Genomic DNA, 19,215 nt, shown 5'->3' on the forward strand with positions numbered 1-19,215 from the left:
TTAAAAATTAGTAGATTTTTATCCAAAGTATTTGTTTGCAGAGTAAGTCCAAATTCTCGCCCATTTGATTACTGGAGATGTCATCATTCCCAGCCTAAATTTCCATCGGATCAATTTTAGTTGTTTTTCTTTACAGTTTTTTCTTGTGTTTTGAATCACTCCATCAGTCTAAAAGTTCATCCTTACATATTTTAGATGTCAGTCTTGTCCCTTTTATTAAATATGAGCTGACATAAGCTTGATCATTTGAATTTGTGGAACATTCCCCACCCCATCTTCAGTGGAGTCCACATACCCTAATATCTAGTCAAACCCATTTTACTCTTTTCCTGCTTTTATAACTATTTGAAGAAATTTGCCAATTCTTCCCTCCAACTGTATCATATTTTCTTTGATCTGTATCTGTGGTGACACTGCAGTTGCCAGAAGCACTTATGATTGTGTTTACACTAATAATTAAATTTGGTATTTAAGGAATGAATCACTAAATGCAGTGTTGATGTCCCTACATCTGTGTAGTTCTGGGGTTACTTCAGACTAGATTTTGACCTCATCTTCTAGACCAGATGTTTTGTATCAGTAATGCAATTTATGTAATTTGAAGTTTCTTGTATTGGTACTTGGTTCAGACCTTTTTGTGCCCCAGAGGTTGACATGCATTTTGTGACAGGTAGATCAGAGTAGTTCAGCTTCCTTAGGAGACATCTAGGTTCTATGACTGGAAAGCTCTCAGTGAATTGAACCAGCATGTATAAACTGGGGTCACTGGAGAAAGTGCTTCAAAACCACTCTCTTGATCTAAACTTTGGTCTAAATAGTGCAGACTGAGCCAAAATTTCTCGTAGTATTTTGCTCAAGATCATATTTATATGAAGAGTTAAAACTATATTCTCCTAAGAGACCCTGTGAAGCAGATTCTTTTCTTTACTTTTAGATAACTGTTATTATTGTGAGAAGGGACAACAGACAGTGCAGAAACTTTGTTGTAATAGTGTATTTGTCTTATGTATCCAATATTTTCTTATATTTTCTTATAACTGTACCATTTGCTTTAAATCCAGCTTGTTACAGATGGCTCCATTGGTTTATTTTTATCTGTTATTACATTCAGATAAGGCTTCACACAATTTTTGTTTTTGAGCTAGTGAGATGTGATTATGGGAATTTTTGCCCAAACAGTGCCAAAACAGTCCAAACAATATGTGAGTATTGTGTGGTGAAATGAATTTAAGTAATGTATTTGTTTGGGGCCTGTGAGAATGATGAGTATGAGACAGTGATGTTTCAGGCTATTTTGTCATCTTAGCTTGTACAAGTTCCAGTAAGGTATGGGCTCTGTAGTACTGATCTTCTGCAAAGACAAAGGAAGCATAACATAGCTTGACTGCAGAAGTGGAGAATGAGTTGAGTGGAAAATTGGTTGGATGATTTGGCTCAAGGAGCTGTGGTCAGTAGTGCTAAGTCTGCTTAAAACTGGTGACCAGTGGCACCTCCTATGGACTGATACTGGGTCAGCCATCTTTGTATAGAATCATAGAATGACTTGAGTTGGAAGGATTAAAGATCATCCAGTACCAGCCCTCCTGCCATGGAAGAGGCACCTTCCACTGGACCAGGTTAGAGCCCCATCTAACCTGGCCTTGAACAAATCCAGGGATGGGTGATCACAGCTTCTCTGGGCAGTCTCTTGCAGTGCCTCTGCCCTCTGTTAAAAGAATTGCTTCCTAGTATCTCATCTAAGCCTACCCTCCTTCAGCTTAAAGCTGTTCAAATTCAAAGACTTTGCTGTAAGAACAGGTTGCTTACCCCCTCATTTAAGCATGTTTGGTATGTGTCAGCATACGTGTCCCAAACTGAGATATAAATGTGTTTACAATGTCTGATTCCAAACAACTGGTTACTGAAAGTGCCTCTGTACTTTGTAGTTCCCATGTTCCACTATGGGATGATGGATCCTGATGTCTAACTTGGGATAGTTACACCTTTTCAGTGGTTAGGGAGAAGAGTTTCTTAGTAACCCTTACTTGTGAGAAGATGAGGTTTTCATTTCCCTGGAGCTGTGTATTGCTTTTTTAATTGTAAGTGGCAAATCTTAAGAGCTAAAGAGACTTAGCTAGTAGTTTAGCATAGTGCACACATTGCTGCAAGATCTGCATTGGAAACAGCTTTCACCTAGGTTTCCCCATCTCTGCATTCTTATAATCCCAGTGTTAAGTTCTTACTTTGTCACGAATATTGTGTTATTTTGTCAGTTGTATGCATGCACACACAACTGGCCAAAGCTGGATTTCTAATACTTTTAATAGCAATGTCTCTATGTGTTTTGGTTTTATTTTTTTTTTTTGTACCATTTTGATTTCTAAGATACAATACCTGTAGTTTCATTGTGGGTTTCAGAAGAAAAACTTCCTAATTTTTTTTTTGGGCAGTGTAAATTTGTTCTTACATAAATTATGAGGAAAGGAGGTAAAATAAAGTGTTAACAGTAGCTCTTTATTGTATATTTACTGCTCAGTGTGTCTTAGTTTTCTATTATTTGATTTTGTTTTGGGTTAAAAGATTCTTATAAAACCACATGAAGAACTTATATTAGTAATGTAAGTCTACCACACTACTTTAAGTCCTTTTGCTTTTAACTGTTGGGTAACAGATGGAAGAATAATACTAAATACCTTCCTAATACAAGACAGACCTTGGCAGATTCTAACCTAAAACATATTTTTGGAGATGTATCATATCTGAAAGGTTATTAGTAGGATTGCAGCATAAGTTGCTTGTGAACTTAAATCCTATTAAAAGTCAAAGGAATTTAAGCTTCAGAGACTACTGAAAATTTAGCCTTATGCATTCTTTTGTTCCACAGATTGGTTTTTCCATGTGTAGATACTTACTGATGTGTCTGAGTAGCATTGACATTTTATGCTTTCGTACATGTGGTTGTGTAATGTAGCTTAAAAAAATAACTCTGAATCAGAGTATGAAATTTAATGAATCTTATTATGATTATGCAGTAATAGGTCATGAGAAGTAATGCAATATGTGAAAAAATGTATTGTTTTCTGTATCCAGTGAGTTGCCTACATTAATTTAAAAAATGTTGACAGGAAATTAAAATTATAAAATGCATGCTTCCAGCAGGACCACTTCTCTTCATTAAGGTTTTGTCCTTAAATGAAGAAGTAGCCTTTGCTAATGGTTTGTGTTGCTAGCATATGATCTAGTAACAAACTCTTGATGGACAAGGAACAGTCAAATTCACCTCTTTGGCTTTCTTTTTAATTCATACAGCTGAGACATACTTTTACTTTCAAACTACGTTTCTGTATGACATACTTTTTCTGGAAATAAGTGTTGTGAATTGCTTTCTGACAGGATAGCTTATCTTTTGAAGTATTGTACTGTGATCTTTACTTAATGTAATGCATCTTTACAAAGAGAGAAGAAAGCTGTCAAATTTGTCTAACAACTAAGATGAGTTCTGTTCTTCAGCTTATGGTTTTACAGTAATACAAATAGCAATTATACAGGTTTAATATTTGGAGGACTAGGTTGTAAACTCAAAGGAACAATCTGTCTTGGAAAAATTATGCAAATATTTTGGGGTATATTTTTGTTGTTTTGTTGGTTTTTTTTTTTAAAGTGTATCAGTTTCTGATTCTAATTCATCAGTGAATGTACACACACAGGTCCTAGTTGCTCTGAGGCTAGAAATCATAAGACTGGGAATGAGCAGTGGGGAAGTCTTATGTTAAATTGCCATTGCTACAGAAGCTGGAACTTAGTATCATCAATTATCCTATTAGCTCGTGGTTCAGAATTTCTCAAATGCAATTTAAGACAGAATCTTGTCTTCTAAAATATGAAGTCTTATACTTGTTGAAAATAGGGGTTAGGAAAGTAAGTGGAAAATTGAGCCCTGTTTCCTTTTAGATAGATGAGAAATTCAGGATTTTTGAAGCACACTGAGTGGAATTGAAGACATGGGGAGGTTGTTCTGCTTGTCTTCTCAGTTATCTGAGGTGCAATGCCTGTATTAGGAGACTTCAAGTCACACAGGGAAGCTTGTCTGAGGGTCACCTAGAGCTGCTGTAAATTGGACTCCTGCTTTTAAATCCTCCTCCTCGCTCTTCTCCATGGGGATTCCTAGAAGACTACTCTACTCTACTCCAACTTAAGAAACTAAATGAGATCCTGATGCTGCAGTTTTTAGCTACACATTCTGACCCATAAAGATGATGGTACAGATGCTTATTTCTTCAGTCATTATTCAGGGAGGTATAGCTAAGAGTTAGTAGTTGTAGTTGTCCTGAGGGTGTGGATTTTAACCTGCATCCCCCCCATATCCTAAAAATATTACTTCAGTGTTTTGTAATGTTCATGGTTACTCATTGCATTTTCTAGACTTCTCAGATATGGAGTACAAATTACAAATCACCTGAATTTTATTCAGATTTTAGCTCTTATGCTTAAGTAATACTTTTGGGCATTTTAAAAATTGCAACTTTTGCAACTGAAATTATGATTTTGCAATGGAAAACATTTTCTCAACTCAGAATTAAAGCTGTCTAATTGCATCCCATCTCCTCCAGGCATTCAATTTTGCAGAATTCCATTTCTTAGGAACAAAAAGATAAAGAGCTCAGATGCCCAGTTGTGCCATCTTGCTGCCTTTCTGGACCTGACAGGGCCATGGTAGGCATTGCACTTTGGTGTGACAGTGATATGGCATAAATTGCTGTCCTTTGATGCTGCTTTTGGGGATCTATGTAATTAGTTCTTTCTTTAAGAAGAAATAGGGATATTCTATGTAGAACCAGGTACCATTTCATGCTGCAAAGTAACAGCTGTATCTCAGCATGCCTTGCCATGAAGTTTGTCTGGAGAAACATGATCAGTGGGTTTGGTTTAGTGAGGGAGTAAATGACACTGTAAGACAGGAATGAAAAAAGAAGGATTTTGTCTGGAGAAGACCCATTCTTTTATTCTCTAAAACATATACAGCTACCAGTGTATAATACGGAGGTAGAGTAGGCATAGGTGTTTGCTGAAGGCGTCACAACAATGATTTCTTGAGTATGCACCTTCTTTTTCTAAGCTGAGTTTTACTGAGTTCAGTATTCTGGAGTAGCGTGTGACAGCAGTAACAGTTTTAACTTTGCATTGGATACATATTTAGTCACTAAAATTGGTACTTTGGAGATCTTTCAAGTGTTAGCACCCTTATGTGCAGAAGCTCGTAGCTTGTGCATAAATTCCAACAGTCTTACAGTTCAGACCTGATGCTGTGAGATGGTAGCAAAACCCAGCAAAATCTGACATTCATAGGTGTATTGCCTTATTTATGTGTGCTTGGTTAATACACATCATAGTTACAGCAGAAATATGATTCTTTTAGTTTACCACCCACAGGTATCTGAGGGAAGGGAGAGAGAAACATGCTCATCCTGTGTTTCAAAGTTTTTACTGCCTCATGATACAGCAAAGTTTCTGGTATGGTGTCTTTTTGTGCCTCTTTTGCTGCTCATACAGGTTAATAATACCTTTATGTATACCTGTATCTATAATCACAAACAGCACTTCACTGGATCATCACAAACTGCAGAAAGCAGGGTTTTGTTGGAATAAGGAACCAAGCTCAGTCCCACCACTAAATGCAGACTCAGACTTGCCTCCACTTCAGTCAGGTGCTTGCTTCAAAATCTCTTCCTCTTCTACTTCTTATGCCTCTTGCCAATTACTGTACTCCACATAAAGTAACTCATCAGATTTTTGAATATTTTTTTAGCCTTATTTCACCCCACTCCACTGGTTTGCCCTTTCCCAGATTCTGACTTACAATGTCCATCAGGGAAGAAGCTTAAAATACCTCCAAATACTTAGAGGCCCTCTAGACTGGACCATCATATTCATGCTTATGCTTATATAACTTCCTTTGTTTATTTGCAAAGTTTTAAAATTGCTTTAAAAATTTGTCTCATGTTTTCTCCAAAAACATGATGAATACCTTAGATAAAGTGCTGCTAGTAATTTTCTATATTCATGCATTTTTACTGCAAGAAGTAGCATCCAAGCTATGGGAGGCGATCAGACTAAAGAAAAAAAAAAAAGAAAAGAGGTACATTTTTCTCTTGGGCATATTTCTTTGATGTAGATGGTTATGCCTGAGCACCAGGGGTTTTTTTGGTGGGAGAGAGGGTAAAAGTATACCCAGCATGACCCACTGTTGATGCCATGAGCCCAAATCTGGTGTGAAATAGCATTCTCATCTATGCATTTACAGTTGGCCTGAGCATGTATCTACCAAAAAGTGTGATATGCCTGGTTGTCTCTTGCTTTGTTTGCTCCTGCAGTCAGGTCAGTAAAATGAGCTTGCTTTTGACAGCAGAGTAGTCAGAGAGTGGGTTAAGCTGGCAGGAACACAGGGCTAATGGTATAGATCTTACAGACAGGGTGATCTGTTGGGTAGCAGCTGCCTGAGTAGGGTGATCCTGCATCTGATGCTTCCTGTGTGCCTGCAGTTAAGCTCTTTTACGTTATGGTTGGTCAGCTCAAAAACTGGCAAAACCAGAGTCATTCTGGGTTATATTTTTTTAAATCTCCCTGGCCCACATCAGCATCAGATATTCTGTCAGTGATGTTGCAGAAAGGAAGAATGGGATGCCAACTTCTGTCACCAACAGTTCTCTGTGTCCTGAGAGAAATGCCTGTAAAAGTTCCAGCCTCTGTGTTAGGATGACATCTCTGGAATGGGAGAGGCCATTATGTCAGTATGATCTGCTGAACAAGAGCAGCCCAGAGATTCTTATGTTTTGAAACAAAACCTCTGTCTGAACTTTTGCATTCATCTCAGTTGGCATCCCTGCCCCTAGGATACAGAGTTATGACAGACTTCAGGTATGTCAGTTCTAATTTCCCTAAGCCCTCATGTGGAGATACAGAGCTCACCTGGCAATGCCAGTTTGCAGTTTCCACCTCCTTTGTTGCTGACAGCTTCGTGCTGCTGCAGTGCTCTGCCCTGTAGGTTGTGCTGGCTGAGCTGCTGGATCTGACCAGTGTCCAGAACTGTTCTGCAAGTGGTGCACTGGTGTAATTGAGAAAGGTGTCAATGTCTTGCAGGGACAAGAATTGAGTGCCTGGGAGGACAGGACAGAGGAAAAGGGGTAAACAGAATTCCTTAAACTTCATTTCTTGCAGAAGTCCTTATATTGTAAAAGTACAGTCTAAATTTCAAGACATTATTGTTAATGTCCCCTAACTAAGGAAGGATAGGGTTTCCCATATACCAGCTTGCTTGACTTTCACAGAGAAGGAATCAGATTATTGCAGAAGTCAGAGAGATCCAGCTCTGGTACTTGGCAGAGAAAGGGCCCCTAATCACCTCCAGTATGCCAAGTCCCTTTCTGTAGGTCAGCTCTGAAAGGAGGAAGGAGGAGATGATGGAAAGGCATCCAGAGCAGCAGAAACCTTCAGCTTCCAACTCTGCCAGGAGAAGGCGGATTCTTCTTCAATGGATTTTGTGGATCCCAGCTTACTGGAAGCAGTGGTGGGAGGTCAGCTTCATAAGGGGAGCAAAATGAGTTACACACCCAGATGCATGGAAAGCTTGAGGCGCCTCAGTTTATGTAGAAAGTAAATTGTATGATCACCTTGATGACCATCTCTGCACTTCATCCATATTACTATGGTTAGTGCTTCTTCTGTGGAGTTATCTTTTCCTAATCATATTCTTCTCAGTTTTTATCTCACAGTAGTTTTGCATGCCTTCCTTTCAGCAATTTGTTTCCTGTCTTGCCTGAATGCATTCCTACATAAAATTGATTTTAAAATATTTTGGATACCATTTGAGATTTTCTACACAGTTTTTGCAAAACAGAAGTCTTTGAAAAATGTAGACTTCAGAAAAACAAATTTTTTTTTTCTTGCTTAATTTTTTTAACTTGTTGAACAGGTTCATCAGGTACTGTCTATCTTCAGGGTATCTAGCCAGTGGAAATTGGCAAGAGAAAAAGGTGATTCAGCTACTTAGTGTGTTTGTTCTCCTGTAATTTGTTTTATTTATTTAAACTGTCATCAGTTTAATTCTTGTGAGTGTACTGGATAGGGTAGGTCTTGGCGATGGAAGATACTGTTGCTCTAGGAGGTGGCTCTGTAATGTCCAAATGTCTGTTCAAGAGTAGTAACTCTTCTTTTGTATGAAGGGGAAAGAAGTGGAATTTTTTCTTTCCAATCTTGAATGCTCACTTTACTTTGTGACATTCATAAGCTTTTAGGGTCATTGTAATTTAGAGAAATACACTTTTAACTTTTCAGTTTTTAACTTATGCTGCTAACTTTTCATTACTTGCTTGTGACATTGTTCTGGTAATATTCTCTGAGATTGTTTCTTAAGATTTATGTTAGTAATAAATGTATAAATACAATCTGCAGCCAGCAATTGTGCTTCTCCATATTTTTGGAGTTGAAACTCTTGAAGTTGAGGGGAAAAAATAATTTACTGGAAGTGGCAGTACAATTTCATATTATTTCTGAGCATGGAGCCCCACCAGTAGCTCATCCTGTCCTAAGCCCATGTCATGTCACTGAAAAGAACACTTTCTCCCTGGCTATGTGATCCTGCCTTCTGTAATAGCCCCTACTGGATTAGTTTTTCCCTTTCCAGGTGGATGAGGATGTTGGTTTGTTTTACCATACAGTTGATGAACCATCAAAACTTATCTGAGGAGGGACAAAAATATGTAAAAGAGTTTCGATAGAGCATTGGCAAAGTGCTTCTACTGTGGCAGTACTGGCTTAAGGTGATTTAAATAAATAATGAAAATGTCCCTTGCATGAAGGAAAAAAAGGTAGACACTTCTGTATCTGAGAGATTACTCTTCTTTCTTAGCATGCTAATAACATTGCAGAGCAGTACATTATGTTTGAAACTACAGTGTTTAATTTTAAAAAATGGAGTGACAGGAGCTAATGTGACTTTCAGCTTACATGACAACTGAAACTGAATGACAGCTTACTACAGAGGAAAAGATGAAGATGTTGATAAGGGATGAAAGTGATGACATACCTCTCTTTGATGCATCTTACCTAAGATATAAAACTGCTAAGATATAAACTACCTAAGGTAGTTTATATGGGCTCTTTTGTCATGATGTTTTGCAACAGATTTCTTTGCGGTACCCGATTTTCCATCTCTAGTTAAATGCTTACTATTTGCTATTAAAACAGATTGCCTTTCATTAAAATAAGGTACAGAGTGAATTGTAAGGCTTGTATACTTGTTTACTGACAGATGAAAGGAACAGAATTGCACAGATTCAAAACTTACAAAATTTGAAAGATTAGTAAATGCCAGAAAATGAGTTGTCTTTTAGTTTCCCATCTATTGCGTTTGCTAAACTTTGATTTCAAAATTACATGTTATGATATGTCTTAGGAAAAACTGATGCCTGTTTGCAAGGACTGGAGCTTATAAATTTGTGACCCTGTATACCAGTAAAACCTAACATCCCATACTTTTTTCCCTAGAAAACTGAAAAGTTCCAAGCCACAAAGTGGTCAAACAATTGTGATGTATCATTTGCAAGGCCAGTATGCTGAATCAAGAAGTCAAATGAAAAATACTTTCCAGCTAAATAAATAGAGTTGAAAAATTGTTATAAGAGAAAAAGAGAAATCATTCCTGAAGATAAGCTTTATGGGACAGTCATACTTTAAAAATGTAAGGAAATTTAGTATTATTTCTTTCTTTTTCTCTTTAGTAAGAACAGGAAATAAAGATGAACAAAAATGATAAACTTAGACTAATATAAGTTAAGATACATTTGGCTAAATAAGAGCTCATCTAGTGTCTCTTTAAAAAAGCAATACTTATTTGAGATAGTTCTCCTTTGAAGTTTTTTAATATATGTTCATAACCATCACAGGAATTCTCCTTGAGTGTGTCTTGTGGAAAGAACATGGTGAAAAGGCTTTTGCAATAATAAGGCAAAATCTCCAGTTGCATTTACTTTGCCCTCTCTCCTGTTTTACGTATTTAATCCTGTTTCATAACAAGCTGCTGTGACTTAGTTGAGGTATTAGTCTCCCAAATAACTCTCATCAAACTTTTGGTCTAATTACTATTTTGTTTATATAAAAGACTAATTTTCAGAAATGTGTGCTCTAGGTATGAGAGATACTTCAAAAATGTAATTAACTTTCAAGGAAACTTTCAAATAAATGAGAACCTCTTATCTATTTCCTCTATGTTTTTTTCCCATTGTGTTATTCATCTTAATAAAAGTCAGTGGGGAAATACATGGATTTTTCATTGAAGGGATTGCTAAAAGATTTTAAACATAGGGCATGATAGTTTTCCTGCTGCTCAAGTATCTGAATTAGAGTTTCTCAGATAAATCCCACAATTACAGCAGAGTGTAATCTCATATTGGTCCATATTAGAAGTACTTATTACAAAGTGATTGCAAGATACAAATCTTTGTGTTCTATACTTGTATTAAATAATTCCCTTTCTAGATAAGCCCTGTAACTAGTTTGGTATCCATTTGGTATTCTGTGGCCCCCCAGCTCAGTTTGGTGGGATTAAATTTTTATAGATGATTGTACAATCCTCCTGGTGAGGAACAAGTCTAACCAATTCTGGTTTTAATTTTGTAATTCAATAATTAACATTTTATTGCCTGTGCTTTATTCTCTCTTTCTCTGTTCTCTTATTTCTGTTCCGTTGTACCTTATTTTTCTTCCATTCTGATTTTCTTCTTTGCCTGGGTTGCGTTTTAGTGTGCTTATGAGGTTATTTTAAAAAAAATGGCAAATTTGGGGAAATGTTTATGATCAAATATTTGTGTTCCACAATCATATGGAACGCTTTAAACATTACAGGTGTATTCAGATTGTCTGGAAAAGTATGTTGGCGTTTCTCAGTATTGCCTTGTAACCATGTGAAATGCTAAATGTCTTTACTGCTTTCAAGATTTTTTTTATTTATAAACCCATGAAAGAATTAGGGATGTGGGGTTTCTCCAGTAGCAAGGGGTTTGTCCTGTAGAGCAGAAGGGTGTTGAAGAGAAATAAAGGAATTTATTTTTTCTCATCATTGGATCCTTTCAGTATTTTGCTGACTCAACCTCTCACTGCAGTGTGCATTTCTGTTAGTGCCTGTTTGTGTCCATGGGCAGAGGTCTGATCTGTAGAAGACACAGCTCTGCCAGGGTCAGTCTGATGCCACCTCCATGGAATTGCTGCCCCCAGAGCTGCCTGTTCCTCTGGAGACTCACTCTTCTGTCTGTTTTCCTTGCAGTTCCTCATCTCACTGCCACATTCCATATTTGCAAAGCAGTGCTTTATCTCCAGCGCTGTTTCCTCTTCACCAAACGAGCTACGCTTGCCTGAGCCACGGCTCACCTTGGGAAAAGGAGAAGTCTTAGTAGCAGTCTGCAGTGGAGGGTGTGTTTTTGATAGGGCCCTGCACTCAGATCCCAAGAGCTCTCCTGAGGTTTTGCATATACAGAGTCACAGCTGTTCTTCCATTTGGTAAACTGATAAATTTAGAATCTGCCCTGCAGGTGACCCAATGTGCATGGGAGTTTTACAGTCCACGACATTCAGTGCTTGCTCTTTTTAACGTGACTGAGCACATTTAAGTGTGCAGAGTGCAGTGGGATTTAGGGCAGAGGAAAGCTCAGACTCTGCTCTACACACCTCTGCCTTTCCTCTACCGGGCGGGAAGAACTGCAGAAAGTGTCACCTTAACGGTGAAGTGTGTTATAAAGCTTTTTCAGAATGTGCACTTGCCTTGGAATGTTCTTTAGCCAACAAACTAAGTGATTTTTCAAGTAATTTCTCGTGCAGTTGTTGCCATAAATGTTCATAAGCTTTTTTAATGCATGAGATTTTTTTATTTTATTATTATTTTATTTTATTTTATTTTATTATTGTACATTATGACTGCATTTGCATGCATTACTCTCTGTTTATACATTTCCATTTTTGTCAGTGGCAAAATACATTCCAGTTATTGATAAACCCTTTTCCTGCTCAGATTATAAATTACCATTTTCTAAACATATGGTAAAAACTCCCTTGCTTATGCCTATCTAAATGAATTTCCCCCTTAGTGGGGATAAAAAAGGGAAACATATAAATTTTCTGTGTAGGAAAGCATTTTCTGGCACATGGCAGAATTTTTGAATCTTCAAGATTTTGATACAACTTGATGAACAAGATTTAATCCTTTATACAGGATGGGCAGTAGAGGCGTCCTTTGCCTTCAGGAGAGCAGTAATTCCAGCTATTTATTTCAGAATACTGTTTCCTACAAGGTCTGTAGTAAGAACACTAATCTCCAGATATCCTTGAACCTTTTAATATCATGGTTATGTATTTGCATATAATGGCATTGGGGACCAAATGACTTAAACAAAAGCAGGCACGTGCATATATTTACTGAAGAATGACTGCATAGACTGGGCTTGACAGAAATCACCTAAATATTGCAAGCTGTCCACTTCAGCTTTGCTTGAATGGTGTCTCAGTAGACATCTCAAATGTTTTGACTATCTCCCACACTGAGACCAAAGCAAAGGTACCTTTTGGGGGATGGATATCAAACTGCTTCAGGATAAAGTAGTGCAACTAGAACAAGAGATTTTGTATTCATCCTAGACCTCGTGTCTATGGCCAAGATAAGTAAAGATAAATGCTGTAAGCATTTAGAGAAGGAGGGGTTGGCAAATTTTTAAAGGTAGTATTTTAGGTCATCTTTTTTTTTTTCTTAAGTCAATGATATTTGAAATTTAATAGGAAGTAAAAGATGCTGCATTTCAGAGAAGCAAGTAAATCAGCTATTGAGAGGGATTTTTCCTGTGTAAACTTAGGAAAACCAAGAGCTGGAATATGCTCTGCAACTTGTTTTGTGTACCAGTTCCCTAGCATATGTACTTTTTACCGTGTTGCCTTTCAGTCATCAAGTTGGAAATTGCTGAATCCTGTTTTTCAAATTTCATTTAATTTCTGGGATCATAGGCTGATTCAGGGTGGAAGGGGTAGTAGCATATCATGCAGTTCTGACCCTCCTCCTGCTGAAGGGAGGGTCAGAACTTAATACAAATCATGTTTGGAGCGCTGTCCCCTGGTGTCTTGAAAGCTTCCATAAAGGGAGATTCCATAGCTTATCTGTTCCAATGCCTAAGTATCCTTGAGACTGTTTCAAGTTCCATTTACTCAGCCTCCCTCTGGAGCCTGTCCTTCAAATCACATAAATGCCATGAACATCAAGCTGTAGCAAGCTGCTTGTGGTCTTGAAAAAATGGTTCTAAAGACTCATTCAAGATCTGTTCTTGGTGTGGTCAGACCTTCATCCAGCTGTGTTCCCTGCAGTGACTCATATTCAGGATCAACTTCCTTAGCTGCCTCTGTGGCCAAGCCCATTTAAGTGCCAAACCCTAGCTGTGTCATCTAAGATCACCCAGATGTATCTTGTGAATTATCGGGTGCTGATTTTAAACATCAGGGCATAATCTGTCAGGGTAATTTAACAGTTAATGCCTATCAGGCTGTTGCTCATGATTAATTTTTTAGTGCATTTTCTGTCACACTGTAAATTAACGTTCTTGGTGGTATTTCTCTTATTTTGTTCTCTGTTTAGTGAAATACAGAGTTATCCTGCTAGAGCTAATGGCACAAATGGTAGTGTGATGGATGTTGATCTTTTTACAGGTGATTCTTACAGTGTGCCACCTTTCTGAATACTGTTGATTCTTTTCTTCAAAACAGAGTAGCTTTAAAAGCATCTTTGTCAAAATACATCTGATTGGTTTTTTGAAAAAATCAATCCTAATAATCTGAAAATGGTTGTTTTTTCATGTAGTGCAGTCAAAACAGGGATTAAGGGACAGATTGTAAACAGTTTTTTTCAAACTATTTTTCAAAAATCTTCACATAAAAAACTAGACCACTAGTCTATGCTTTAAGAACCCTAGCATTTCTCTGGAATATTAATGCTGACTGCAAAGCTTGAGCTATTTTATTTTTCTAGTATTTCTGCTCTAGAAAACAGTTTTACATAAATCTTTATATGAACCTGAAGCCCCTCTCTCTATTATCACTAGAGCATTTTTCTAGAGTGCTGCCAGAATCAGGACTTGGAAAGGAACCAGAGTGGTGCAAGATCAGCTTGGTTATTCCCCTGTCATGTTCCTAGGACTCAGAGGTGCATGTTAGAGAAAATGTGCTGTACTGAGGTTGGACACATGAGTCTCACTGGCTTTGCTTTAGCATGGGCTGTGCTCTGAGATGTTTGTACTGGGCTCTCTCTTCCACTGGGCTTCAGGAAAGCAGTTCAGTATAGGCACCAATGGACCTGGACTGCTATGTATGAAAAGTTCTAGGGGTAAGCCTGCAACTGTGTGATTATGTCTGCCATGTTCCACCATCTGGAAGAAGCTGGAATGGGGTTTGGAAGCATTGGTAGACTGGAGTTCATCAATTTGGGCACATTTGCTGCACCATCAGTGATCTGTAGCATTCTTATCATATGGGATTTTCCACTACTCAGGATACCTTCATTCTCTTGTTACATTAGATAATGGAGAGTTGATACATGAGACAGTGGAAAGCTGATTGTATTCAGATCTTATTTATGGAGTGTTTTAAGGATATTTGGGACAATTGAGTGTGATAGGTGAGTAGCAAGTCCTTGATACTGAATTGCTCTGTGTAGGCCCAATAGATCACATTTATGAGTCAGTTGTCCCTATGAGAACTAAACAATGTTTATAATATAGCCAAGAAATTGAAAGTGACTTGATTTTGTATTGGTTTTTAATAGAAATGGAAATATTGCAACACAAATTGATCAGTGGGTTGAACAAAAGATGGCAATATGAGGAAGGCAGAGCATGAAGAAAAGACTGATTTAGCTTGATGCGTTTTTTTACATTACTTTTAAAATTTTCTGTCAAATGAGAAATGTATATAATATCTTTTAAAAGTATTTTCTTATTTGCAGATTTCAAACATAATACCTTTGTGAATCAAGTATCCTGTTTCAGTATAATAGCTCTTCATTTGCAGATAGCTCCTTAATATATACAGCATTTAAAGATGAATGACAGTGAATAATTCAGGTAAATACTGTGTAGGGGGCTGCTTTTCTTATTTAAATACCTTGGTGCAGTTAAATAATTTTGCCATCTATCTAGGTGTAAGATTTTGAATTAATGTTTACATATTTGCCCTTTGCTGAACTCCTACAAGATTTTATTATTCAGAGTAACAATTTAATGTTCTATGTTCTAAACTGCTTAAAGTATTAATCTGCTGAAAATCAAAGCCACCTGTATCAAACAAGCAAACAAGACACCTTCATTTCCCCATGAAACCAAAAAAAAAATATCAGGCAGGGTTTACTGAAGAAAAAGGATAGAATGGTCTGCTTTTGATTAATTGCAAGCAAATAATAAGAAAAGAAGGATGTCCTAACAGCTTTTTGGTTTTACAAATTACATTTTAAGCATGAAGAACTCTATTGATCGTTTTCTTTGAGGCACAAATTGTAAACAGTCACTTAATAGTATCTCTAGGGTGAATGAGTCTTATTGGATTAAGTAATGGGAATATCCCATTGCACCTTTTTTCTACTCAATGTTTTTATTTTGCCTTTCATTTTACCTTGTTACAGTCCTTATTCAGTAATCTATCCACATTGGATAAAGTTGTTAATCCTGAGTTAAATTTATGCTCTGCAGAGCTGTTGCATGCTTCTAAACATCAGCTGAAAATTATGCAGATTTTGGATTTTTAAAATTCTAATAGAATGACCCAGTTTGGTAAGCTAAAGCCAAGGTAAATTAAAATGTGTGGCACATCTCTGAAATTACTGAGATCTGATGTTTTAATAGAAAACTGCAACAGAATATTTCATGTAAACCATATCAACATTTTTATATTCTTTTAGTACATGAAATAACAAGCAGTATGCTTTACCATGACAGGCTGGTCATTAGGATCATGGGAAGATGCAGCTGGTAGTGGTAGAGCATCAGGCTCTTGATGAATGTTTACTGTGGATCTAAAAATGATACTGTGAAGCTGGGGCTGGTGGAAAGTATCTCACTGCTGAGGCTGTTGTACATTATCATGTATCATGTTTCTTCAGTACAGGTGAAATGAGTAACTAATTGGATGTGGAAGTCTCATCTGACCCAGAAAAAAGGGCTACACTGCATCCCCCTGGGTTAATGTTGAGAGGGTACTCTTAATCTTCTCAAATTTTTATACTCTTGGAGAAGATAACAGTGAAAGCTTAATGTTAATTTATATTTCCTTAACCCAATACAAAATGAATTAATTTACTATTTATCAATCACTTAGGGAGTGTATTTGGAATCATGTTCGACCTGTGGATTTCCAGAAATTAAATATGTAACTAGTAGCTTGCAATAGGTTAAGTTTTGCTCCATTTTTAAAAAGTAGGAATCACTTCATCTCTTATCTCTACCAATGTTACTGGTTCACTATATTCCTATTTTTTGATATCTTAAGTTTTGACAAGACTAAAGCTGACTTTTTAATTTTGTGGAAGAATTAAATTAAGAGCTTTTTCACTGGCTGATTGTTAGGTTAATACACAATGACATCAGTTGTAGTCAAGTCCCAGATGGTGAGCTTCAGTTGAAGTGTTAGAAGCCAAAATCAGGAAACCATGAATAGATGGGTTGGGATTTGGATTTTTGAGGGTGATGAAAACCTTGACTGTGATTGGGTGTACACTGTGAGTGAAATATGAAGGCTAACTGTGTACTCCTAAGGGCATTTAGGATCATGCTTCTGCCAAAAATGGTAGATTTTTCTTGCTCTCTGTACCTGTGTTTGTGCTGCCTCCCTTTCACTGGTCTTAGTGTTTGTGGAGCTATATTGTAGGGCACATCAGCTCACTGAGAAGCTGAAGCTAATTCCTCAAACAAAAATAAATTTTTTGAAATGGGATGAGATGGTTAGAATGTGTCAACTAAGTATATTTGTGGGTGCTTGTGTTATGTAAAGGCTTCCATAAAATCAGTCTGACAGTTGAGGATTTCTTAAATGAAAATAAAAGTTGGAGATGGTATGGAGCTGAATAAGATGAAAAATGGTTTAGAGATGGGGTAGAGACCCCAAAGACTTGTGTTGGGGTTTTTCTCCATTATAGGTTTGAAGCCTGCAGTTCCTGGCTTTGATAGCATAAAGGTAGTGTCATGTTTTGCCTAGTGTGACCCTTTATTTGCACTTTTTGCATAGCTGGTGGCTACAAACAATATAGGGAGTGTCTGGTAAGTGGTGTGTTTTCATGGGATCCTGGAGGGGGGAGTTTTACAAACTGCAGTTTCACCTCCTTCAGTGTCAGAGCTGATTATAGCAGTCCTGTAGATGTGCTACGTGGCATATCCTTCTGACTGTAGTGTAGGTGATAATCCTGATTTTTCATTCATATCAGTTTTGCAGTGTAGTTTACTGTGTGTCTTTACAAGCATTTGCCCCAACTCTGAGGGATATGGAAAAATTAGTGCTATGTTGGGACTTCTTTTTATTCGTGTTTAGCTGCTGCTTTGGTTAATAATTAAAAAAAAAAATAAAACATAAAAAGATAAAAGGTAAAGTAAGACAGTATTAAGCTTTTTAGACTTCCTTGACCTGTTTCTCTTTCCCATTATCCATTCTTGCCCTTGTCAATATATCTGTATATGGTAAAGGAGATGTACTGCAATGCATCTGTTGTAAATCACTGCCTTTTGCTTTAGCTTTTACCAGATCCGTGTGTCCATGAAAATTCCTCCAAGAATTCCACACATATTAGAAGCTAGTTTGTTACATGGAGCTGGTAAGTGCAAAAACTTTTCAGTAAATTAGATCATTATCTTGCCTTTCTAATTGAGGAATTACACTTTTTGTCATGTATTTTTATAACTAATACATAAGCAGTTTTGATTTTGTTGCTAACAGAATGCAAATATATCTTATTCTTTACAATGGGACTTTAAAGTTGATTACAGAATTTCTGTTACTGTTTTTCATCTGCAAAACATGGTGATTCCTTTATATTAGTGTTTTCTGTTTTTTTCCACTGATCTGCTCAGTCTTCTCTATGTTTCAGGCTAAGATGACCAAGGGCAGATCTAAGTAGATATCTGAAAGCAGTGGAAAATTTCAGAGACAGACTCTTACACAAATTGAGAAGCCCATTCTTTTTCTGAAAAGAACACTTTGAATGGATGCAGTTTTCACACTTACTCTGTTGTTCTCTAGTGGTAAACTTGAAAATTGATTTAACCTCCTGAACAGAATTCCCTTATATTTTTTCTTTTTTAAACCTGTCAATCACTTTTGGTTTTTATGTCCAGGCAAACTAAATCCAGAGAAACCTGTTAAGGCTCACCTAATTCTGTGTAGGCCATACCTCAGCATGGTGTAAAAATATGAAAAGCAAAAATTTAATTAAGTTTTCAAGTGTTATGTGGAATTATGAGAATTTCAAGGAAGAAAAACCTAATACAGTCAAAAAATGTGACAGGATGTTACTGTAACCCGAATTTTTGAGGCTAATTTGAAAGTGACTCTGAGTACAGCAACAATGTAGCTACTGAATTTTGGTCAAGCTTCCTAAATAATTCTTGGATTTATGTGAGATAAATGAATAGTTTGGATGAGCCAAGATTACTCCACTTCAAAGGCAAAGTTTAACATAGTTTAGAGAATTCGGGTCTGGTAAACATCCTTTGGTTACACATACTTTTTGAGAAGTGACACTTAATATGATTGATATTGCTGGAAAAAAGTTCTTCCATTTCATGGTATATTTTTGAATGGTCTTAGGTTATTACAGAAAGCTGCAGTCTCGTTAGTAAACTGTGACATGTTAGCTCTTGTTTCTTGTTACTAGGCATAAAGGGTAAAATGGGTCTTAAGACTGCAGTTCAGTGTGAGTTTAGATCAGCAGCTCTGTCAAAGAAAAAAAAATAGCCCTTGATTTCCCCTTGCCACTCTGTCTTACCTTCCTATTGCTCTGTGTTTGTTGACAAAAGTGTGATTTGGTCTGAGAACTCAACTGGGGAACTCATTCAGTTGACAAGCAGCCATTTTACAAAAAACCCAAACCCCTTCAAGCCCAAAAACTGGGGCTCTTTTTACATCAGTTTCTCAGTTAGGTTTTTCAGGTAGTTACTGATAATGTTTGTCCCACAA

The 19,215-nt window shown here is 37.0% G+C and overlaps 1 protein-coding gene across 3 annotated transcripts in view; it reads left to right on the forward strand.

Annotated features, from left to right (window-relative positions):
• Window positions 1-19,215, forward strand: part of FAM135A (family with sequence similarity 135 member A) — a 79,287-nt gene that overhangs the window by 20,697 nt on the left and 39,375 nt on the right. For all 3 annotated transcript variants that reach the window (XM_079297511.1, XM_079297509.1, XM_079297510.1), the window contains exon 4: window positions 17,775-17,854. In XM_079297511.1, the coding sequence (XP_079153637.1) occupies window positions 17,775-17,854 (80 nt within the window). The remainder of the gene's footprint in view (window positions 1-17,774; window positions 17,855-19,215) is intronic.

Source organism: Erithacus rubecula (assembly GCF_903797595.1).
Source record: "Erithacus rubecula genome assembly, chromosome: 2".
Taxonomy (NCBI): domain Eukaryota; kingdom Metazoa; phylum Chordata; class Aves; order Passeriformes; family Muscicapidae; genus Erithacus; species Erithacus rubecula.